This window comes from Chiloscyllium plagiosum, chromosome 2, assembly GCF_004010195.1.
Source record: "Chiloscyllium plagiosum isolate BGI_BamShark_2017 chromosome 2, ASM401019v2, whole genome shotgun sequence".
Classification (NCBI taxonomy): domain Eukaryota; kingdom Metazoa; phylum Chordata; class Chondrichthyes; order Orectolobiformes; family Hemiscylliidae; genus Chiloscyllium; species Chiloscyllium plagiosum.
Genome location: NC_057711.1, coordinates 89,306,108 through 89,331,656, shown reverse-complemented (window position 1 = coordinate 89,331,656; position 25,549 = coordinate 89,306,108). Strand labels below are relative to the sequence as shown.

The following is a 25,549-nucleotide window of genomic DNA, read 5'->3' as shown; positions in this document are numbered from 1 at the left end:
CACACATACACTAAATTAGCACAGGTATAACATAATCCTACAAATACATGACAACAGTCTTGCTGTACTAAATATATTGTTGTCATGACATACCTTAGTTGTCTGGTTCAAAAATGCTTTCTCCTTCTCAAATTCCTGCAGGCCAGGCTGTTTTTCCTTGTTACTTCTGCTACCATACTTGTGCTTGGAAAAGCCAATGTCTTCGCAGCGTGATGCTGTGTGTGCATACAAATTCAATGAAGATTCAGATGTCTGTTCATACGAATAGCAGAAGGAATAGTCCATAGGCAACTGAGATGGCATAACTGGATAGGATGTGTGCAACTCTGAAAAATTCTGAGACTGTTTACTGCAGCCATTCTCTGATGTGTGCAAACGCTGCCTAAAAAGCAGAACAAAAAAAAAACTCACAGGATTGTTAACTGATATGGCTGTGAAACAACTGCAAGAGAAATCACTGTCGTGTATCCCATGATGGATATTCATACATTTCATTCATCAGTGAACAAATGCACTCAAAATATTCCAGCACAATTACATCTTGTAAAATGTGATCTAGTGCATTTTTTCAAAAGTAAACCTTTACCTGAAGGCCTTTTGCTTTTTCATCTTGTTATGTGCAAGACAATGGTTTTCTTTTATAAATGTCCATTTGCAACCACCCTATTGCTAAATTAGGATAGATAATGCTTTCTCATACATTAGTAATGTGGTCTTCATTTGTGCGCCTGAACAGTCAGCAAGCATATGCTACATGAAGGGATGAGGGCAGGTATTTTTGGAAGGACCAACACTGTCATCATACATTTGGTGTACTTTCACCACAATCATTACAGGAAGTATTAATTAGCCGAAACCTAGCGAACATTTCTCCTCTCCAATCAAGCAATTGTTGCATCAGCCAGAGACTAGCTAGCTCAACAGACTGGGAAATGAGCATGACAATTTTCTGATCTGCATGGCACAATACCACAAGGATAAATATTCTGCTTAGGTAAATTTTGCATGTTGACAATCTAAACCTACAAAGAAATTAGTACGGTATGCAGTGTGTTCGTGAACATAGTCAATGTGTTCAGTGAAGGCCACATAAGTCGTCATACTATGGCATACAAAAGCATATTTGCAGCTTCTTTAAAGGTATGTTCAATTAAAAAAAACACAGGCAGAAAAAAGTTATTTTTCCTCTACAGTTAATTTTAAATTGGTTTCACATGTTACCATCTAATATACCTAAAATGATTCTAATTTTAATTTGTATCTCCAATGTGCATTCCATGACTTTGTAATTCTGCATTAATTTCTCCTGCTCGGCCTCTTCCCCTCCCTCATCACAGAACAGTTGCGGTAGAACACAACAGGTGGGGATGGGGGAAGCAGAAAATGGCAACAAACTAAGGGGGCTAGGAAAAGAGAAAAAGAATCCACTAAGTACAGTCAGTTCTGATATAACGCAATAGTTCTGTTCTCGTGCAATCGCGCATTATAAGAAAATCTCACAATAGCCATGCCATTTAAACTAATGGGGCCAGGATGGCATTATAGCCAATACAAGCAAGGAAAGTTCGCATTCTATAAATATTGGTCGAAATTCTTCAATCACATTAAAGCCAGCTTGCGTTGAAGCAGCACAGATTTAAGCGGAGCTCTGCATATGACGACTCCAACATCTTTTTATCTGACTAACACTGTTCTTTAGTAGGCCGTCTAAGAGGACCCCAACATCTGTTAATATTTGCAGGATTTCACATATTTAGACAACACTCAGCACCACTGTTATACTGCCTAAAAATCAATCTCTGAGCAAGCTTCTGGGCACAGTGGTGGTATGGTGCCTTTGAGAGACGTGTTCTGAGCTGTTTCTCCTGCAGAGGATATTGTTAATGTATCCGCCTGAACCACTCATTCCATGTGCGAACCACCCGCTGTGTATAAAAATTGTCCCTCACGTTCCCTTTTATTCTTTCCCCTTTAGCCTGAAACGGATGCCCTCTGGTCCTCGATTCCCCAACCCTGAGAGAAAGACGGAGTGCATTCACCCTATCCATGCCTCTCATGATCTTAAACACCTTTAAAATATTCCCCCCCCCCCACCCCCCCAAATCTCCTTTGCCTTAAAGAAAAAACTCCTAGCTTGTCGAACCTCTCCCTATAACTAAGACCATTAAGTACAGGCAACATTCTTGTAAATTTCTTCTGCATTCTACCTAGTTTAATAGCATGGTCCCTAGAACAAGGTGACCAAAACTAAACACAATACTCCAAGTGTGGCCTCACCAACATCCTGTACAACTGCAACATTACTTCCAAACTTCTACATTCGGTGCCCTGACTGATGAAGGCCACTGTGCCAAAAGCCTTCTTCATTGCCCTGCCTACCTATAACTCCACTTTCAGAGAACTGTAAACGTGAACTCTAAGATCCCTCTATTCCATTACACTCCTTAAGGCCCTACTATTCACCATGAAACTTCTACCTTGATTTGACTTTCCAAAATGCAAGGCCTCACATTTACCTATATTAAATTCCTTGTTATGTATTTCAATAAATATCTTGTTTCTGTGTTTTAACTGTGTTGTAATAAAGTGTATTTTGATTAAAACCTATTGATGGACCAATCAAATCATAACAGCACCTTATTCGTACCTTTAAACAAATATAAAAGTTAGGATCTAGGCCATCTCTTTACAATACTTTGGGTCTGGTATTGTCTATTACAGGTACATAGCCCCATAGAGATGAGACTCTCTGTTAAGGTTTGCAGTATAACGCTCTTGTGAAAGGTCTAGGGACATTATATTAAAATCACGGTATAAATCTAAATTGTTGTCTGTATCCCAGTAACAAGACCACAGGGAAAAGGGAAACATTTGATTCTATCTGCAACTGTAGAATTCATCAGTGTCTCACTGTCAGTTCCAATGAATGTACAAAACATATCATCCTTTATTTGCCTGTGTCACTGAAACTGGCTTTCCCATTTCCTAAATAACCGACTATACTTCAAAAGTGTACACTTAGGGTGGCACGGTAGCTCGGTGGTTAGCACTGCTGCCTCACAGCACCAGATACTGAGTTTAATTGTAGTCACGGGTGACTATCTGTGTGGAGTTTGCACATTTACCCCCTGTCTGTGTGGGTTTCCTTCAGGTGCTCTAGTTTTCTCCCACAGTCCAAACATGTGCAGGTTAGGTGGATTGGCCATTCCAAGTTCCCCATAGTGTCTAGGGATGGGCAGGCTAGGTGATTCACCACGGGAAATTCAGGGTTACAGGAATAGGGTAAGTGGGTGGGTCTGCATGGGACTCTCTTTGGAGGGGCAGTGCAGACTCAATGGGCTGAATGGCCTGCTTCCACACTGTATGGATTCTATTGACTTTAAAAGTACTATGACACCCTGAAGTCCCCATGAGAAATTATATGGATCGATTTTCTTCTGTGCTGAAATACTTTCTATGATCATCCCTAAAATTGCTATGGAGCACATTAAGAATCAATGTTACTTTGTGTCATCAGTAAATTCAGCAACTCTACCATTGGTCCTTGCATCCAAATCATTCATGTACATTGCATATAATTAAGGGTCCAACATTAATACCTGTGGCATACCATTTGTCAAATCCTGCCAACCCACATACAGAATTCCAAAAAACAGATTCCAGTGACGTCCCATTAAAAGATTTACACAACTACAGCAAGACTTCCTTAATCTTGTACTCCAGTGCCCTTGTAGTAAAGGCAAACTCATCACTTTGCCTCCTTAATTGAATCAATATAGGAGTAGTGTTACTTATGTATGAAGACATCCAATTCTTCTTAACACCCAAAGTTTAATAACTTCTCAGCATGGGCAGACATCGATGGGCTGACTTGCCCACTTTTGCTCCTATTTTCTATGTTTCTATGTCCTGAAGAGGAAAAGCTATAGAAAACACTGTGGAGATAGGATGGGAAATGGGAGTTGCCAAGTTGCTCTTGATAACCGCCCACTTGAACAAGACAAACCAAATAATTTCCTTCTGTACTGAAATCATTTTCTAACACCAGAAATGTTTCTCAAGCTAGTTATATATTTTTTTAAACAGTTGGAATACAACAAGCTACAGAATTACAAAACTGATATTTACCTATCCACATAAGGATCTTGAACAAAAGGATAGCAGGTTGTTAGGTATCTTGGTAACGTAGCTGATGATTCAGACGATTTTGCTCCAATTGTTTGCTGTTTTGGCACAAATGGTTCAACGTCAGCTGATAATTTGGTCTCCTGTGGAAGATTACATTAGATTTTGAACTATATGTTATTTACAAAAATGGGAAAGAAAAATACAGTATGTGAAATAGAATGAACTGCTTCAAGCTCTGTCATAGATTCCTTCACAGTTCACATTAAGGTTCCAAAAAGTCTTTCCACCATCTACACTGCACACAGCAACATGGAATATTTCCACTCGCATAGATGGAAATATTGATACTGAGAAAACTTTGCATCATCCAATACAAAGCTCAAATGGTACACCATCCACTCCTTTAAGCATCGGCTCTCCATGGCACCGTAAAACAGGCACTATCTGAAAAATTCAATACTGTATTGCAGCTTCCTTCACAGCACATGCCAAATTTACAAACCCCATCATCTAGAACAACAAAGACAGTTGGCACACAGAAACACAAACAATTCAAGGCTCCCCCTCCAATTTGAACACCATTCTCATTTGGAAATATACCACCTTCATTGTCACTAGACAAAATCCTGAAATTCCCTGCTCAATAACAGTATTGTAGGAGTACTTTTGCACAGATTTTAAGGTCAACTAGGGGCCAAGCAACCAATGCTAATCTTTCCTGCAACATCCAAATCCAACAAATTAATAAAAAGTTAACACAGATCAGCGTCAGCTCGACTTTCTTACTAGCAACCCAGAGATACAAGTGCATAATCTAGGCCAGCACTCCACTGCAGAATTCAGGGCTTTTGAGTAGTGATATTGTTCTGATGAGATATTGACCATTTGCACCCATCCTCTCAATTAGAGATATAAACAATCACATGGCATTAATTTTGAAAAGAAGCAGGTATGTTCTCTGGAGATCCAGCCAATAATTGTCTCTCAAAAATCAAAGACCAGATTATCTAGTAATTGTCATGTCGCTTTTTGGGAAGACTGTTGCTTACAAATTGGGTGATCTATTTCTTAGATAATTAATAATCTCAACACCAGGTTATAGTCCAACAGGTTTATTTGGAAGCACTAGCTTTCAGAGCGTTCCTCCTGCATTAGATAAGTAATGGGGCAGGATCATAAGATATGGAATTTATAGGAAAATATCACAATGTCATGCAATTAAAATGATATATTGAATAAACCTACACTACTATTAAGTCTTTTATCTTTTAGAATGCATTGCAGGTTTCAGTTCATTAACATGTAAATCACAGAACTTCCTTAAAGTCACATTCTCAAAATAACCTGAGGTTTTATGTAAAAAAGTGACATCTCAGCTCAGACAATGCATTAAAGATGTGAGGTTAAAGTCTGTCTGTATCCCAATCTTGAGTTAGACTGGTTCTATTTCCTAAAGTAGGAATTTATAAAATATTATATGGATTGACTGCCTGCATCGACAGCCAGAAGGCTGGAAGATCACAGCAAGCCAGGCAGCATCAAATGGTGTAGAACCGGTGCAACCCTTCTTCAGGACTTGATAGCATACAGGTTGCGTGCTTGTTGAGCAGAAAATGAATGTATCTGCAAATACAATTCTGCAAATGCAAATTCACCCCATAGACTTGTGTGCACGCAAGAATGCGAGTGCGTGTTTGCATGTGTGCACGCGTGGTAGAGGGCATGCATGAATGTGATGAAGTATAAGCCTGTGAGAGGGTGTATGCATGGGTGAGAGTGTGGGGAGGTGTAAGTGTGTGTGTCTGAGAGACAGCTTGTGTATGAGAGAGGGTGTGCGCGAGTGTGTGGGCATATACGTGTGCATGTGTACGTGTGGGTTTAAGTGTATAGTGTAGTGGGGTCACCCGTAGTGTGACATGAAACCAAGGTCCCGGTTGAGGCCGTCCTCATAGCCAAGTTTGGTACCTATCAGCCTCTGCTCAGCCACTCTGCGTTGCTGCATATCCTGAAGTCTGCCTTGGAGGACAGTCACCTGAAGATCCTAGATTGAATGCCTGTCTGCTGTAGTGTTCCCCGACTGGGAGGGAACACCCTTGTATAGCAATTGTTGTGCTGTGTTCATTCATCCATTGTCTTAGCATCTGCTTGGTCTCGCCATTGTACCATGCCTCAGGACATCCTTGCCTTCAGTGTATGATAGACAACATTGTCGGGGTCAAATGAATACCTGCTATGAACATGGTGGGTGGCGTCCCCACATGTAATGGTGGTATCCAGGTAGACACACTGACTCGTCTTGCAGTGGCTGCTGTGACAGGGTTGTATGGTGTTGTTCTGAAGACCAGGCAGTTTACTGTGAAGAATGATCTGTTTAAGATTTGGCGATTGTTGAAAGGCAAGTGGAGGTGGAGGGAAGCTCTTAACGAGGTGCTCATCCTCATCGATAATGTTTTGCAGGTTGTGAAGAACATGGTGTAGTTTCTCAGCTCCCAGGAGGTGCTGGACAACGAAGGGATCCTATTAGTTGCATCCAGTGTCTGTCTCGAGGAGGGCATTACAGTTTCTCACTGTGGCACGTCGGAATTGGCGATTGATGAGTTGAGCATTGTACCCTGTTCTTATGAGGGTGTCCTTCAGCACCTTCAGGTATCCGTCGCATTCCTCGTCTGAACAGATCCTCTCTATGCATAGGGCTTTCCACAAGGGATGGCGGTTTTAATACTTTTAGGGTGGATGCTAGAAGAAGTGCAGCATCGTGAGGTTATCCACGGGTTCGCGGTAGAGAAAGGTACTGAGGTGCCTGTCCTTGATGGAGATGCACGTGTCCAAAACTGAGACAGATACTAACGAGTAGCCCATGGTAATTCTGATGGTGGGATGAAACTTGTTGATATCACTGGACCCATGGCGAGGAGTCGCTGAAACAACTGCACAGAGTAAGAAAAATGTTGTCAATATAACTAGTGTATCGTACTGATTGGAGGTCCTGTGCAGCAAAATCTTGTTTGAACATGGACATTAAAAATATTGGTATATTGGGGTGCAAGTTTGGTCCCCATGGCTGTTCCATGTGTCTAGATGAAGAACTGGTTGTCAAAAGGTGAAAACTTTGTGGTCGAGGGTGAAGCATATGCATTGTAGGATGGTGCTCGGAGATTGGCAGCTGCTGGTACTGAGTACTGAGGCTGTTGCAGCAATGCCGTCATTGTGGAGGATGCTGGTGTAGAGTGCCAAAATGTCCTTGGTGTGAGGAATGATCGCGGTTCAACTAGTCAGTGGGTGCTGAGTTTCTGTAAGAAATCTGTAGTGTCATGACAGAAGTTGGGGTCCTCTGTACAACAAGTTTCAAGATGCCCTTGACACAGCCAGATAGGCTCTCACACAGGGTTCCGCTACCTGACATGATGGGATGTCCAGGTGTGTTGGCTTTGTGTATCTTCGGAAGTCAGCCCCTCTGCGAGAAGTACGTGTGATGAGGGGGCGTAGGGAACTCTGAAGGACCAAATCAAAAGTCTTGATCAATTTGTTCAGTTCACTGTTGTGTCCTTTGGTCTGATCAGTTGGTAGTTACCCGTAGTGTTTCTGGTTGTTCAGTTGTCGGTACACTTCCTTGCACTAGTCCGTTCGATTCTGAATGATGTTGGCTACTCCTTTAATTGGCTAGTTTGATGACAATGTTGCAATTGGTTCTGAGAGCACGGATGGTGTTGCATTGAGATCAGGTGATGCTTTGCTCTACCTTGTGGGAGCAGCTGATGAATCCAGCATTTACATATTTCCTAACTGATTGAGCATACATGTCCAGCCCAGGGCAGCGGCCGTCTGGAGGAAAGGATGCAAGACCAAGCAGACGCTATGACAATGGATGAATGGACACCATGCAACAAATTGCCAGGCAGGGATGTTCCCTCCCAATTAGGGAACACTACAGTGGTCAGGGACATTTGGCCTCAGATCTTCGGTTGGCCATTCTCCAAGGCAGACTTCAAAAATCTTCAGAGTGGCCGAATAGAGGCTGATAGCCTAGTTCGGTACCATGAGAACGGCCTCAACTGGGATCTTGGGTTCATGTCACACTACAGGTGACCCCATTACACTATACATACTGTCTCTCTCTCACACGCACTCCTTCACAAGTCTACAGGATGAATTTGCATTTGCAAATACATTGTATTTTTGCTTCAAAAGCACACAACCTGCAGGCAGTCAATCCATGTAGCATTTTATAAATTCCTACTTTGGAAACAGAACCAGTCTGACTCAAGATTGGGATGCAATCTTGACTCGAACCTCACACCTTTAATACACTGAGTGGTGATGTCACCTCATTTTATAAAACCTTAAGGTACAGAGTCACTGAGATGTACAGCATAGAAACAAACCCTTCGGTCGAACCCATCCATGCCGACCAGATATCCCAACCCAATCTAGTCCCACCTGCCAGCACCCAGCTCATTTCCCTCCAAACCCTTCCTATTCATATATCCATCCAAATTCCTCTTAAATGTTGCAATTGTACCAGCCTCCACCACATCCTCTGGCAACTCATTCCATACACATAGCACCCTCTGCGTGAAAAAGTTGCCCCTTAGGTCTCTTTTATATCTTTCCCCTCTCACCCTAAACCTATGCCCTCTAGTTCTGGACTCCCCAACCCCAGTGAAAAGACTGTCTATTTATCCTATCCATGCCCCTCATAATTTTGTAAACCTCTACAAGGTCACCCCTCAGCCTCCGACGCTCCAGGGAAAACAGCCCCAGCCTATTCAGCCTCTCCCTGTAGCTCAGATCCGCCAACCCTGGCAACATCCTTGTAAATCTTTTCTGAACCCTTTCAAGTTTCACAACATCTTTCCGATAGGAAGGAGACCAGAATTGCATGCAATATTCCAACAGTGGCCTAACCAATGTCCTGTACAGCCCCAACATGACCTCCCGACATGTCCTTAATACTCTGACCAATAAAGGAAAGCATACCAAATGCCTTCTTCACTATCCTATCTACCTGCGACTCCACTTTCAAGGAGCTATGAACGTGCACTCCAAGGTCTCTTTGTTCAGCAACACTCCCTAGGACCTTACCATTAAGTGTATAAGTCCTGCTAAGATTTGCTTTCCCAAAAGGCAGCACCTCGCACTTATCTGAATTAAACTCCATCTGCCACTTCTCAGTCATATCTCGAGAATGTGACTTAAAAAGGAAGTTTTGGGATTTACATATTAATGAACTGAAACCTGCAATGCATTCTAAAAGATGAAAGACTTAACAGCCGTCTAGGTTTGTTCAATATATCATTTTAATTGCATGACACTGATCTTTTCCTATAAATTCTGTGTCTTATGGTTCTGCCCCATTACTTATCTATTGAAAGAGGAACGCTCTGAAAGCTAGTGCTTCCAAAACAAACCTGTTGGACTATAACCTGGTGTGGTGTGATTTTTAAACTTTGTCCACCCCAGTCCGACACTGGCACCTCCACATCATATTTCCTATGTCAGTGTCTTTGAAAGATTTGCTTTTACATAGTAACTTTCAGGTCAACCCAAAAATGTTTCAGCCAATAAAGTGCTTTTTGAAGCTTTGTTCTACTGTATTCAAAATACTACAGTAACTACAGTTCAAAAGCATTTTATTACCTGTAAAGCAGTTTGATACATATTGAAAGACACTGCATAAAGCTATCCATAATTCAGCACTCAATGTGTTCATAAAAAAATGGCGGCAAAGCAAAAATGCGCGAATGCAAATCGTCAACAAAATAAGGGAAAGTTACATTCCAAAATATTTAACTAGTCCAAAGGTCTTCCATAACTTGCCTCCCTGGAGGACTTGCAGGAGGGAGCAAAGAAATCAGGATGGAGAACTGGTGAGAAGAAGGGAGCAAGAGTAACTGCAAGTGACTGGGAACAAGAAAATCAGGAGAAGCAATGGTCAGAAGGGACTGAGGCTGATTTAACTGTTCATGGACTATTTATCATTCATCCCAAACAGGCCTGCAGAAACTGGTGGTGAGCCAACTTCCTGAACCACTGCATTCTTTAGGGGGCAGGGACACCTATAGTGTGGTTTGTAAGGGAGATTTAGGATTTCAATCCGGTGATGGTGAGGGAACAGTGATACAGTTCCAACTCAGAAGTGAATGCAGGTTAAAGGAAATTTGGAGATGGTGTTGGTTTTTGAGAAGATTTGTAGCTCAGGTTGAGGTTCTGGATGTAGGTTTGCTCACTGAGTTGGAAGGTTCATTTCGTGTTGTTTCGTCACCCTACGAGGTAACATCTTCAGTGGGCCTCCGGACGAAGCACTGCTGATAATTCCTGCTTTCTGTGTCTGGGTTTCTTTGTGTTGGTGATGTCATTTTCTTTTTCTCAGGGGGTAGTAGATGGGGTCCAACTCGTGTTTGTTGATAGAGTTCTGGGTTGGAATGCCATGCTTCTAAGAATTCTCATGCATGGCTCTCTTTTGGCTTGTCCTGGGATGGATTTGTTGTCCCAGTCAAAGTGGGGTCCTTCCTGATCTGTATGTAAGGATACTAGTGAGAGAGAGTCATGTCGTTTTTGTGGCTAGTTGACATTCATGTATCCTGGTGGCTAGTTTTCTGCCTGTTTGTGGTGTGGTGTTTGTTATAGCTCTTGCAAGATATTTTCTAAATGACATTAGTTTTGCTTGTTGTCTGTATAGGGTCTTTCAAGTTCTTTAGCTGCTGTTTTAGTGTGTTGGTGGGTTTGTGGGCAACCATGATGCCAAGGGGTCCGAGAAGTCTGGCAATCATTTCTGATGTAGGGGAGAGTGGCTAGGGTTTCTGGACGTGTTTTATCTGCTTGTTTGGGTTTGTTGCTGAGAAATTTTTTTAAAAAAAAAGAGTAAAAACATTTTTTTAAAAATCAGCAGACTGTGTTCATTGGGTACCCATTCTTTTTGGATACACAATATAGGTGATCTTCCTCTGCTCTACGTAGTTCCTCTGTGCTGTAGGGTGTATTGGCTTGTTGAAATAATGTTCTGGTGCAGCTTCATTTGTGGATGTTGGGATGATTGCTTCAACCCAAAATTCACAAACTAGGAGCCCCCCTCAGACCCATAGTCTTGCTACCTGGAACAGCAACTTACAGATTGGCCAAGGAGCTACACCAAAGACTAAAACACTTAGTAGAAGACTCATGCACTCCACCCAAGAGTTCCTGAAGACCAAAGACACCAAGATAGAAGAGGATGAAATAATGGCTTCCTTTGATGTAACAGCCTGTTACATCAATCACCATTAACCTGGCCAAGGAAACACTGACTACACTATTAGAAGACCCAAAGACACACACACACCAAACACCACTAACTTCATCAGCAAGGACAATATAGTCAAGCTGGTAGACCTATGCCTTACCACATACTTCACCTTCAACAACAAAACCTACAGACAAACCAACGGAACATCCATGGGACTTCCGATATCAGGGTTCTTAGCAGAGGCAGCAATGCAGAGACTCAAACAAACAGCTCTGCCAACCACCCAACCCAAACTTTGGATCCGCTACATTGATGACATCTCGTCACTGAATGAAAATTAGAGGAAACCTTCAAGACCATCAATAATACCCTTACTGGCATAAAATTCACTAAAGAGGAGGAAAACAACAACAAACTGCCATTCCTAGATGTCACAGCAGAATGAACAGCTAATGGGGAACTTCAAACCAGGGTCTACAGAAAAACAACATATACAGACCAAATATTAAACTACAGAAGCAATCATCCCAACATCCACAAATGAAGCTGCATCAGAGTATTATTTCAACAAGTCAACACACACTGCAGCACAGAGGAACTACACAGAGTAGAGGAAAATCATGTATACCGTGTATTCAGAAAGAATGGGTACCTAACGAATACAGTCCAGCAGTTTCTCAGCAACAAACCCAAACAAGCAGATAAAACACGTCCAGAAACCCTAGCCACTTTTCCCTACATCAAAGACATATCAGAAATGACTGCTACACTACTGAGACCCCTTGGCATCATGGGTGCCCACAAACCCACCAACACACTAAAACAGCAGCTAAAGAACTTGAAAGACCCTGTACAGGCAACAAGCAAAACTAATGTCATTTACAAAATATCGTGCAAGAACTGTAACAAATACCACATTGGACAAACAGGCAGAAAACTAGCCACCGGGATACATGACCCACTCTCACTAGTATCCTTACATACAGATGAGAAAGGACACCACTTCGACTGGGACAACACATCCATCCTAGGACAAGCCAAACAGAGACATGCACGAGAATTCCTAGAAGCCCAGAGGTCCACTGAAGATGTTACCTAGTAGGGTGACAAAACGTCTGGAAATGAACCTTTTGTTTTTCTTCTGCACGGAACTCAGGAAGTCCACATGCAGCAGTAACTTCTGAAACAGGAAGTCAATGCATTAAAGTCATTTAATATATGCAGACTAGACCATGCTGCTGGTGATAGCACACAATGCCTCACCAATATTCAGTTTTGAGTTGCTAGACCTTTTACAATCTTCCCCATTTAGCATGGTAGTAGTACCACACAACATGATGGGAGGGTATATTCAATGCAAAGACTTTGCAGTGGTCACTGCTACCAACACTACCATGGACAGATGCACCTGCAGCTGGAAAATTGATAAGGAATGGGTTAAGTTAGCTTCTTCATGCTGTTGGTTCCTTCACCAACTGCCACAGATCCAGTTTAGCAATTATGTACTGTAAAACCCAATCAACCTAGTCAGTAGTGGTACTATTGAGCCAGTCTTAATGGTGCATTCTGTGCCTGTGTCACCCTGAGTGCTAGCTCCAAAAACTGTTCACCGTGGAGGAGCACTGGCTCTTAATCTAAAGGGAAAGGGGTAGGTGGTAATTTGCAGAAGGTTCCCTTGCCCATGTATGTCCTGATACCATAAAATTTTAATGGGGTACACAATCAACGTCATGGACTTTCACAGCTACACATTCCTGCTTGTATATCACCAGGCTGAGATCTGTGGTGTGCTTGTCCTGACAATGGGACAGGATGTATCCAGGGATGGTGATGTCTGGGATATTGCCTACAAGATTCAATTCTGTTAGCGTAGCTATGTTAAACTGCAGAACAGTTCTCCCCAGTTTTTACACATACCTCCAAAACATTGGTCATTTGGAGTTTGCAGGGTGAATAAGGATGGACATGCTGTTGCCACTCCTGATGCTTAGGTTAATGCGGTAATCTATCTAGTTTAAGGCCTTACGGTCTTATCTGTCATGATTTGATACATCTCAGTGGTTTTCTCGGCCTTTTCAGAAGATACGTATGAGTCAACAACATGACTGTGTCCAGATTCTCACATAGGCCACGTTACCACTTAGAAAGACAAGCGCAGCAGATACTTAGAAACACCCATCACCGCAAGTTCCACTTCAAGTCACACACTATCCTGACTTGGAGCTATTTCACCACAACTCCATAATCACTGGGTCAAAACCCTGGGACTACGTTCCTAACTGCATTGTGGGTGTACCTACACTATGAAAATTGCAGTGATTCAAGGAAGCAGCTCACCATTATCCAGTCCAGGGCAGTTCGGGATGGACTATAAATGCTGGCATAACCAGTGACACATTCATCCTTTCCCATTCTGAAAATACTTTAGTAACAATTTGGGGTTTTACTACACAATTGACAAATGTTTAATGATCCACTAACTTTTAATTCCAAATTTAATTCAAATTTCACCAATTGCTTTGGTGGGATTCAAACCTATATCCCAAACGCATTAATCTGAGCCTCTGGATTACTAGTCTAATGACATTACCACCATAGCACCGTCTCACTACATATCATTTCATAATATGTATCACGTTCAGCTTCAAACAGATAAAATACCAAAACACCAAATATCCTCTTGAAACCCAGTTTTAAAACTATACACTGTCCAGACGTACATTCTGTACTGCGGGTTACAACCCATTGATCCAATAACTTCAGAAGAATGTTTTGTATTGATAATTCCTCCTTCTCAAAAGACAATTAAACATGACATACAGATTCAAATTATCCTCACAACTCTTGCCCAATTTTGATCACGTGGCAACTTACCCCCTCCCCAAAGTACAAGATCCAGTGTACTTCGTAGAATATTACAAATTTCAATAATTCTCCTAACTTTTAAAGATAGAGTTAAAGCAAAATAATATTAATTTCCCTTCTAGGATTCTGCTATACATACACTCTTCACTTGGGATTAACGGGCAATAGAAACATAGAAAATAGTAGCAGGAGTACATTGTTCAGTCCTTCAATCATGATCATGGCAGTTGATCTAACTTGATAGCCTGTTCCCATTTTCCCCTATATCCTTTCATCCCTTTAGTTTCTTCTTGAAGTCATACAATTTTGGCCTCAACTGCTTCCTGTAAAAGGATTTTCCACAGGCTTGCCACTCCCTGGGTAAAGGAATTTCTCCTCATCTCAGTCCTAAGTGGTTCACACTGTAACCTTAGACTGTAGCCCCCAGTTTTTGACACCCTTGCAATCAGTAACATCTTTCCTTAATCTACCCCATGCAGTACTGTTAGAATTTTGTAGGTTTCTATGAGATTCTTCCCCCAACCTCAATCTTGTGAACCTTGCTGGATACATTTCTAACGGATTCAACTTCTCATATCAGTCCCAACATTTAAGGGATCAGGCTGGGAAACCCTTGCCACACTCCCTCTATAACAAGAGCATCCTTCCTCAGATGGGAGACTAAAATTGCACATGGTATTTCAGGCGTAATCTCACCAAGGCCTGATATAATTGCAGCAAGACATCTTAATTCCTGTACTTGAATCCTCTTAGTATGTTGACCCTCACAGTATCAGCTTTATGCATCTGCTGCACCTGCATGCTTACCTTCAGCAATTAGCATATGGGTCCCATAGCACATTATCATCTGACTATAGATAGAGAGAGGACAATCTGCCTTCCTGTTTTTGCTACTAAAATAGCTCTGGCAAGAAAGTAAGCCCTGAAAATGTCATAGGAAATCATACTACAGTATTCATTCAAAATTAAGATCATGCAGAGGACCTTTAGGGCTCCATAATTAAATACTTGTAAATATTGTAAAAGCATTTGGTTCTGTCTACATATTTAACTCTCAGTTTCTGGTCACTTGCTATTTCAATTTATGTCTCAGCCCGATCTCTGTCTCTGGTATACTTCCTCTGTTCCAGTGAAGTGAAATACGTACTTGAGGTAGCACACCTCATCTTTCTAGTAGATATTTTGTAGCTGTCTAAGCCTAGTATGGCATTTAACAACTCAGGCACATCACTGATACCTCTGGTAGCACAAGTTGCCAAAGTTGAATGTATATGACAGCATTTCCTGAAAGGAAGGACAGACATTTAAGGGGGCTTTGTGAGGAAACTGATTGATACTTAAGGTACTACCACACAAGTGCCACTGGATGTGTTTTCATGGTATTGACCAGTTTCTTTCTCCCCTCCAATAACGTGGCTCACTAATTCAACTTATGCTTTCTTTCTTATTTACTCCATTTAGGTGTCCACAGATACTGTAGTTACATAGCTTTTACTCACTACGCCTCTTGTTCACCACTCTTATCCTCTTTCTTTCTAATTGGTGTTCATAACACCTTGCAGTCCTGAAAATATTTTACAGAGTAGCATGGAGACGAGTTCAATGTATAGAGTAATTAACTCAGGAATTTGATGATTCGGGAAAAGGTTCTGTTTTGGTCTTTAAAAAACAAGCAGTCCTAGAGCAAAAGACACAAAGATCAGAGAGTTGACATATCTAGATATGTTATTTAGGTGAGCAATCAGGGGATAAATATTGAGTTGGTGAGAATGTGGAGTGAAAGCCACAATTTGAGCAGTCATTATCTCACAGAATAATGGAACAAGCTTAATTGACCAAAAGATCTACTCTAGCTCTTTTGTTGCACTATCATTTTTCTCTAAACTGGGGCAGCTGTATAAGCAATGAATGCAAAGTGTTATACTAAATATATAGTTTAACTGGTTACATTATTTGTAATTATTATAACAAGTTATCATATATAGAGTAAGATTTCAAAACTTGAAACCTTAAATCAGTTATAGAAAACACAGTAGAGGAAGCATTTGACAGCTATGGATACCAATGTGATCTGCTGCCAACCAAGTCTGCCTTCAGGATTTCCATCTTGATAAAAATTTGGCCCAGAGTTCATTAGCTCTGCTTCACATGCTTGAATACATCAAGCAAGAAGAAAGTTACCTGGACACTTTATTCCAGGAAGGATTCATACCCCCATACCCCTTAGGTATGTATTTCAGATTTGGTTAATAGTCAGAAAAGTAGCATTGGACCAACCTTAAGCTTTTGTACTTATCCAACTGGGACATTGTTCTTGTAGCCTTTGTGAAAGGAAGGATGAGCAAACTGACCTCAGCACCTTACGACATGGGGTTGTTAAAGTTGCATGGGTGGGATGATAGCAAAATGGAATGTTGTCAGTCTCTGAGTACTGTTTAGTTTTGGGGATAGATACTGTAATCTGCATCGAAGATTGAGAGCTTGGAAGGTCATACCGCTTGCCCAGTGAAGGATATTTTCTTTAGGCTAGAGAGGTATTTAGTTTTAAAGAGGAAGGATCTGGTTGCTGTAGTCCATGTGGGTCCCAGTACTAAAGGAAGACTAAGGAAAAAGTTCTGCAAGGGAAAATGAACAGCTACAGGGCTAAAGGTAAAAGTTTGACTCAGAAAAAGGCAATAATCTCAAGATTGCTACCTGAACCACAAGATACCTGATAATTGAAAATTGAAGTGAGAGAAATGGGATTCACTCATGGGGAACTGGCAAAACCCCGGGGGAACGAGGGAGCTTCACCCTGGGTTGGCCTTCTCTACAGCCATTGTGGCACCACTGTCCTGGCGGAGCAAACAACTAGGGTTTCTGAAAGTCTTTTAAACTAAAAATTTGGAGAAGGAATGGAGAGAAGGAAAATGATGAAGGGTAGTATTGTATATAGTTATAAACGGAGTATGACAAATAGGAAACAGAGTGTACAAGATTAGATTAGATTAGATTAGATTAGATTAGATTTTTTTAGATTAGATTACAGTGTGGAAACAGGCCCTTCGGCCCAACAAGTCCACACCGACCCGCCGAAGCGAAACCCACCCATACCCCTACATTTACCCCTTACCTAACACTACGGGCAATTTAGTCTGGCCAATTCACCTGACCTGCACATCTTTGGACTGTGGGAGGAAACCGGAGCACCCGGAGGAAACCCACGCAGACACGGGGAGAACGTGCAAACTCCACACAGTCAGTCGCCTGAGGCGGGTACAAGTATAAAAATGCTCAGCAAATAGGTTCAGAGTAGGCAAAAAAGATGTTAAAAAACTCTTTATCTAAACACATGCAGCAGTTGTAACAAGAGATGAATTAATGACAAACAAATAATAGAGTATGATAGCCATTATACTATTGCATGGCGACCAAAGCTAGGAACTGAATATTCGTGTGGAATTGACATTCACAAGGATAAGAGCAAAATGGAGGTAGGATAACTATTACTAAAGGAAATCACTACAGAAATGAAAAATGATCTTGATTGAAGAGATCAAGTTATTGAATCAGTTTACATAAAATTAAAAATAGGAAGGAAAAAAAGTCACTGGTGGGACTTTATATCCCCCCCAACCATAGCTACACTATTAGGCAGTGTATAAATCAAAAAAATAATGCTAGCAAATGTATAGTTAAGGCCACAATTACATCAGCTGTGATATTTTTGAAAGGAAGAATCAGTTAGAAGGGCTGAATAAACTGCAATTTCTTATGTACGGACATGCATCAGGTGAAGCCTGATCAGATATTCTGCCACTTGATGCATTCAACAACAGATATAAAAAAAAAAGAGTTAAACATACCTTTTGCAATAACAATTAGTTCCTTTTGTTTGATTATTCAACTTTTTAAAAGCTGTCATCAATGCTTTCCTCCTCAGGCAGAAGCTGGCCTCAGCTGATTGAAAGGAAAGCCTAGCAGGGAAGTTGGTGGAGCAGTAATGGCAGAAGTTTTGGGTTGTCATCTGGGAGGCACAGTAGAAATTCATCCCAAGGGAAAAAAGAACATATTAAAGGGGATGATGAGGCAACGATGGCTGACAATTGATGTCAGAGACAGCATAAAAGCAAAAGAAAAATCAAACAACGTGTGAAGGTTCGTGGAAAGCCAGCACACTAGGAAACCTTTAAAAGCCAGCAGAAGATAACTAAAAAAACTAATCAGGTGGGAGAAGATGCAATATCAGGGTTAGCTACCTAGTATTTTAAAAGAAGATTGCAAGAGTTTTTTTTCAAAAGATATCTAAGAGGTAAGAGAGAGAGCAACATGAGTGGATATTGGCCCTCTGGAAAATGAGGATCGAAAAATTGTAACAAGGAACAAATAAACTGAATACAGGTCATTCTGCTATAACGCAACAGTTATTCTTCTACAACCTCACGCTATAGAAAATGACACGATGGGAAACCTCTATAAAGAAATCGTGCTGTAGAACATCATTACAGAAAAATTGCTATTTTCCAAACAGCATCCACAATCCATCAATCGGTTATACCAATGTGTGTTGACGAAACGCGCATTATAACAGAATAACCTGTAGGTACTTTGCATCAGTTTCCACGATGGAAGACACCAATAGCATACCAGAAATTCAAGAGTATGGGGGGGTAGAGATGAGTGTGGCACCCATTACTAAGATGATGATGCTGGGGAAATTGAAAAGGTCTGAAGGTGGATAAGTCACATGGACCAGATGGACTACACCTAAAACTTCTGAAGGAGAAGCTGGAGGAGATTGAGGAGGCATTGGTGGTGATCTTTCAGGAATCACTGGAGTCACAGAGGGTCCTAGAGGACTGGAAAGTGGCTAAAATAAAACTCCTGTTCAAAAATGGAGGGAGGCAGAAGGCAGGAAACTATCGGCCTGTTAGCCTGACCTCGGTCATTGGAAAGATTTTAAAGAGTTCCTTATTAAGGATGAGATTCTGGAATACTTGGCAATGAATGGTAAGTTAGGGCTAAGTCAGCATGGCTTCATCAAGGGGAGGTCATGCATGAAAACTCTGTCAGAGTAGTTTGAGGAGGTAATGAGCGAGTTAGACAATGGTGGGCCAATGTATTTCCAGAAGGCCTTTGAGGTGCTGCTAAATAAAGTAAGAACCCATTGTGTTAGGGGCGAGGTTCTGGCCTGGATACAGGACTGGTTGACCGGCAGAAGGCAGAGTGTAGACATAAAGGAACCTTTTTCAGGATGGCAGCTGATGATGAGTGGAGTTCCGCAGGAGTCAGTGTTGGGAACACAACTATTCATGTTATACATTAACAATTCTGGACAAAGGAACTGAAGTCATTGTTACTAGGTTGGCAGATGACGCAAAGATAGATGGAGGTAGTGTTGAGGAAGCAAGAAGGCTGCAGAAGGACTTTGATATGTCGATCAAACGGGCAAAGAAGCAGCAGTTGGAATAGTGTGGCCAATGTGTGAGGCTGTACATTTTAGTAGAAGGAATAGAGGTGTAGAATGTTTTATAACTGGGGAAAAGGTTTGGAAACGGAAGCACAAAGGGACTTGGGTGTCCTAGTTCAGGATTTTCTTAAGGTTAACATGCAGTTTCAGCTGGCAGTTAGGAAGGCCAATGCAATGTTAGCATTTATTTCAGGACGGCTAGAAAAAAAGAGCAAAGATGTACGGGGAGGCTATACAAGGTAAGACGCATTTGGAATACTGTGAGCAGTTTTGGGTTCTTTATCAAGGCAAGATATGCTGGCATTAGAGGGTATGCAGAGGATATTTAGAGTCATAGAGATGTACAGCACAGAAACAGACCCATCGGTCCAACTTGTCCATGCTTACCAGATATCCCAACCTAATCGAGTCCCATTTGTATACAAGAATGATTCTACAGATGAAGGGCTTGAGGACGCTGGGTCTGTATTCAATGGAGATTAGAAGGACGAGGGGAAATCTGATTGAAACTTACACAATGTTATGAGGCCTGGATAGAGTAGACATAAGGAGGGAATAGAACTTAGGGGAACAGCCTCAACATGAAGGGATGACCTTTTCGACCTGAGATGAGGAATTTCTTCAGCCAGAGAACGGTGATTCTGTGGAACTCATTGCCGCAGAGATCATAGAGTCAGAGAGATGTACGGTACGGGAATAGACCCTTCGGTCTAACTTGTCCACCCCAACCAGATATCCTACCTAATCTAGATCCCATTTGCCAACATTTGGCCCAAATCCCCCTAAACTCTTCCTATCTATATACACATCCAGTTGCCTTTTAAATGTTGTAATTGTATCAGTTTCCACCAATTCCTCCGGCAGCACATTCCATACACACACCACCCTCTGCGTGAAAACGTTGCCCCTTAGGTCCCTTTTAAATCTTTCCCCTCTTAACCTAAAAACTTTTGCCCTCTAGTTCTAGACTCTCTAATCCCAGAGAAAATACCCTGTCTATTTACTCTATCTATGCCCCCTCATGATTTTATAAATCTCTATTAGGTCACCCCTCAGCCTCCAATGCTCCAGGGAAAATAGCCCCAGCCCATTCAGCCTCTCTGTGGAGGCCAAGTTATTGAGCACATTTAAAGACAGAAATAAATAGGTTCTTGCTTAGTAAGAGAATCAAGTCAAAAGGAAGGGCAAAAGGCAGGTGTTTGGGGTCAAGAAACATGTCAGCCATGATCAAATTGTAGAGCGGACACAATGGGCTGAACAGCCAAATTCTGTTCCCTTATCTTCTAGTCTTTTAGTCTCAGCCAATTCAAGCCATCTACTCTCCCATGTCGACAGACCTTGCATCCTTCCTGAATTTCTCCCTCGGTATTAGTATCCTCTACCATAAACTTGTGCTCCCCAGCACACTGACATTAGTCACATGACCTAACTACCCCCATCATGTTAATCACAGGTAAGGCCACATTGAATGTCATGGTATGCACCACAATATTTTGGCAGATATTCTTCTGCTCAACTATATCCTCACCTCAATTTCTACCTATGATGCCCTAAATTTGATTAAAACCATCTCTTTTCTCATTCTGGTTATCACCTGGGATGCCACTTGGCCCTACTCCCTCAAGTGGAAATGATGCAGTCTTCAACTGATGTTGTTAATAACTGATCCATGTACAAAATTGGTTGGACTGAATAAAGTGCTGAGATTTGCTCACTATTCCATGAATATCTGGCACATTTTCCATATGACAAAACATTTTTAAATTCCCCTTGATTTTCAACATTATCATCGGTGAATATCCTGCCATCACTATCCTTAAGATACTCTGCACCACCTTCCAAATCCAAGACTTGTACAACCTGGAATAAGGCAGCAGAGGCATGCCCTGCCACTCAAGTTCCACCCCAAGTCACAAACTTCCCTGACTTGAAATATCCTTCATCATCAGGATCAAAGTCCTTGAACTCTATTCCTAACAGCACCTTCAGTATCCCTAAACCACAGATTACTGCAGTTCAAAGTGGCTGATAACAACTTTTACGAGGGCAAGAGATGAACAAATACTAGTTTCACTGGCACCATCCACTTGAAAGGACAGCTCACATCCCACCAACAAATTTAAAACATAGATAACAGGTTTATTCAACACGCCTATTCTTGGTGAACTACAGGAGTTAGTGAGGACTGCAGATGCTGGAGATCAGAGCTGAAAATGTGTTGCTGGAAAAGCGCAGCAGGTCAGGCAGCACCCAAGGAGCAGGAGAATCGACGTTTCGGGCATGAGCTCATGCCCGAAACGTCGATTCTCCTGCTCCTTGGATGCTGCCTGACCTGCTGCACTTTTCCAGCAACACATTTTCAGAACTACAGGAGTTCCCATTCATTAAGAATGATTTTTAAACCAAAATAATTTTTTCCATACACCAGATGGATTTTGAAATTCCTGTCTTTGTTTTGAAATCATTCTGAAGCTCTACCTTGAGCTTCCTGCAACTCTACAACCTTTAGAAACAAGCAATCAATCAGTCCTCCTCCAAACAAGGCATTTTTTTTAAGCCCCAATATCAATTGGTGCATTAATATGATCCTGCCTTCAAATGAAATGGATAGGGGATTGGCTACCTAATAGAAGACACAGAGTTGGGATTAGGGAGGTATTTTCAGGATGGTACCTTGTGACTACTGGACAGCCAGAGGCCACTATTATTTACATTATATATTAATAACTTGGATTAGAAGAGTTCATGTACAAGTTTATAGCTGACACAAATAGATGAGAAGGCAAGTGGTGAGGATGACACAAAGAATCTGTAGAGGGATATTGACATTGTAAGTAAATTGACAAAAACCTGGCAGATAGAATAGTAACGTGGTGAAAGGTGGTTTTGTTTATTGGCAGGAAGAATCCAGGAGCTGAGTATTATTAAATGGAAGAAGACTGAAGAAAGAGGCATGGTGGCTCAGTGGTTAGCACTGCTGCCTCACAGCAACAGGGTCCCAGGTTCGCTTCCTGCCCTGGGTGACTGTCTGTGTGGAGTTTGCACATTCTCCCTGTGTCTGCATGGGTTTCCTCCAGGTGCTCTGGTTTCCTCGTGCAGCTCAGGTACATTGGCTATGCTAAATTGCCCATAGTGTTAGGTGCATTAGTCAGAGGGCAATGGGTCTGGGTGGGTTACTCTTCGGAGGATCAGTGTGGACTGGTTGGGCCGAAGGGCCTGTTTCCACACTGTAGTTAATCTAATCTAAAAGAAGAGCAATCTGGACATCCTTGTGCATGAATCAAGGTTCAGGAGGTAATATGGAATTTTATTTCACAGAATGGAGTCCAAAAATAGGGTGGTATTGATACAATTGTATAAGGCACTAGTCAAACCACAGCCGAAATACCGTGAACAGTTTTGGGCACCTGATCGGAGGACAGAAATACCAGCAGTGGAGGCAATCCAGAAATAGTTCCCAAAGCCAATATCAGATATGGAACGACTGACTCAAATGAGAAGAGGTTGAGTTCGTTGGGCCTGTACTCATTGGAATTTAAAAGGAAAGGCAACCTTATTAAAAGATACAAGGTGCTTAGATAACTTAGCAGAATAGATGCAGAAAGGTGGTTTCCGCTTGTGGGGGAGTCTAAGCATAGGGGACATAATCTCAGAAAAAACGGTCACACATTTAGACAGACGAGGAGAAATTTCTTTTGAAGGCAGTGCATCAGTGGAATTATTTATCACAGAGGGCTGTTCAGGCTCAGTCATTAAGAATATTTAAGCAGAGATACAGATTTTTGGTCAGTAAATGAGTTGAGGGTTATGGGGGGAAAAGGTAGGAAAAGTTGTGTTAAGGATTATCAGATCAACCACAATCTCATGGAATGGTGGACCTGACTTGATGGGCTGAATAGCCTACAACTTGCTCCCATGTTTTACGGTTTTGTTCAACAATCAATCAATTTACTCATTGAAACTATTTCATAAGCATTCCCAACTTGAATATTTATGGAAAGTTTGCAGGCCAGATGAAGCTTGGTTGCAGTTCATTTCACGTTCTAATTTTAAACAGGAACCATGTTTCCATCCGCAACCTGTCAAACCTGTTCTTTATTCTCCAAAGCCCACTCCACCCAACTTCGTGTTTAGATGTACAACATGTGAGGTTTTATTTTGAGAAATTTCTGCAGTTTATCCACTTTTCTGTAATTCTCGTGCAAATATCCTTGGACTGAAATGCTTAGTCTAGTTTGAGTCTCAGTGCTTTAATCCATTCCTTCTTCCTCAAACATTCCCTGCTTCCTTGGGCTTATGTTGACAGGAATGTTTGAAATAGGGAGTTCACAAACAAAACTTTTAACTGATAATTAACACTAGCCTTAATAACAGTGATGATAAAAACCTCAGTTACATCGTAGGGTCCTTAAAATTTATTAAATAAAACACGGTATGATAGGTAATAACCTGCAGCACATGATGTAAAGACCCGAAATCCATTCGGTTGCGCTGTTGGAAACAGATAACATAATAACGGCCAAACGTGGTTAACTATAATTCGGGAAAGCAAGCAACATTTCGCAAATGCTTGTATTAAATCGGTCAGCAATCGTACTATTTTTAAAGGACGTTAAGTTCAAGGTTTATGCAAAACAAACAGCATAATACAGAACTATTTCACAGTCTTTAAATGCGGTGGGAGAGCATGGTAAAGGCATCATGTAACAGAAATTTACAAAACGATGGATTGCTGAGCGCAATCTACAGAATAAGGCCGCCCCCAAGACCCTACTAGGGTTGAAGAAATTTGAAAAGCCGAATGAACAGGAAGAGGAAGCAGCGATCGGAGACATTCTGGTCCCTAGCTCTGAGCCAGACAGGTTTCTCTGAGCCATTTGGTTTCTCTCAGGCCACTATGGCAGCCTGTCAGGACAGGCCTCAATTGGCACTGCCTGTAAAAACCTCCGGGGGCCAGACAGCGGTTCTCCTCCCCAGCTCTCGGAGGGTGTCATAATGGGAGCCCTCTTTGTGGGCTTCAAGCCACCGAGCAGGCTTTCACCCTCTCACTGTGTTCCTTCCACCCCAGCCAGCACATTTACCTTTGCTGCGGCTGCGCTGCCCCCCTCGGCCATGCCTCTCCCAAACTGCCGTTCCAAGGCGCCGCTGTCACAACATCAACAACCGCCTCACGACGGCAGCCCGCACGGCCCAGTGACCTAACCCGACGGGACAAACAATCCCAAAGTCAGAAATAGACCTCGAAGCCGCTTCTTCCATTAACTTAATGACATTTTACAAAACGGAGAGTTTTTCCTGCCAGCCAACTACACATGCTGTCGCATGTTTTTAAGTTTCTGCACACCCAATGAGCGTTTACAAACAATTGTATTATGCGGAAGGTTATTGGGACCCGCCTCCATTCATCCATTCCCAAGAGTGTACAGTCTCTTCACAAACATTTGCCAAATTTTATCGCCCTCTTGTCGATTCTTCACTGTTTCAAAATTAAGTTCTTGATATCAATGCTAAATGACCTGTTAGACGTTAGAAACTCTGTGCCCGTGCTGGAGTGTCAGTTTAATGTTCAAGGTTTTATTTTTCTCTATACCTGCAACAATATTACATACATTTAATATTGCATAACTCTTAAGATCACCCTACACACGTTAGTTGGGGATTTTAACCACAGGGCAGATAAGTTTACGATCAATCCCGCCTTTCAATGCTGAAAACCCCAATTTCGTGTTCTTCCTTTATTGTAATTTGAACCATATGATACTCTACTATGTATCAGCTTCATGGAATATTTCTGCACCGCTCCAGTGTTTGGCCAACACTGTTCACAGCACCCAAAATACAATCTAATAATACTACAAAGTTGGATATGCCCTTCCCTGATTTAT

The 25,549-nt window shown here is 41.8% G+C and overlaps 1 protein-coding gene across 1 annotated transcript; it reads right to left on the bottom strand.

The window, feature by feature from the left end:
- Positions 1–25,065, bottom strand: LOC122561756 (selenocysteine insertion sequence-binding protein 2-like). Its single transcript, XM_043713872.1, has 3 exons — positions 24,746–25,065; positions 4,129–4,268; positions 1–382 (listed from the first exon to the last, which is right to left on the bottom strand). Exons 1-3 carry the CDS (start codon positions 24,776–24,778, stop codon positions 16–18), a joined length of 540 nt encoding a protein of 179 aa, XP_043569807.1. The 5' UTR covers positions 24,779–25,065; the 3' UTR covers positions 1–15.
- Positions 25,066–25,549: the final 484 nt, after the last annotated feature.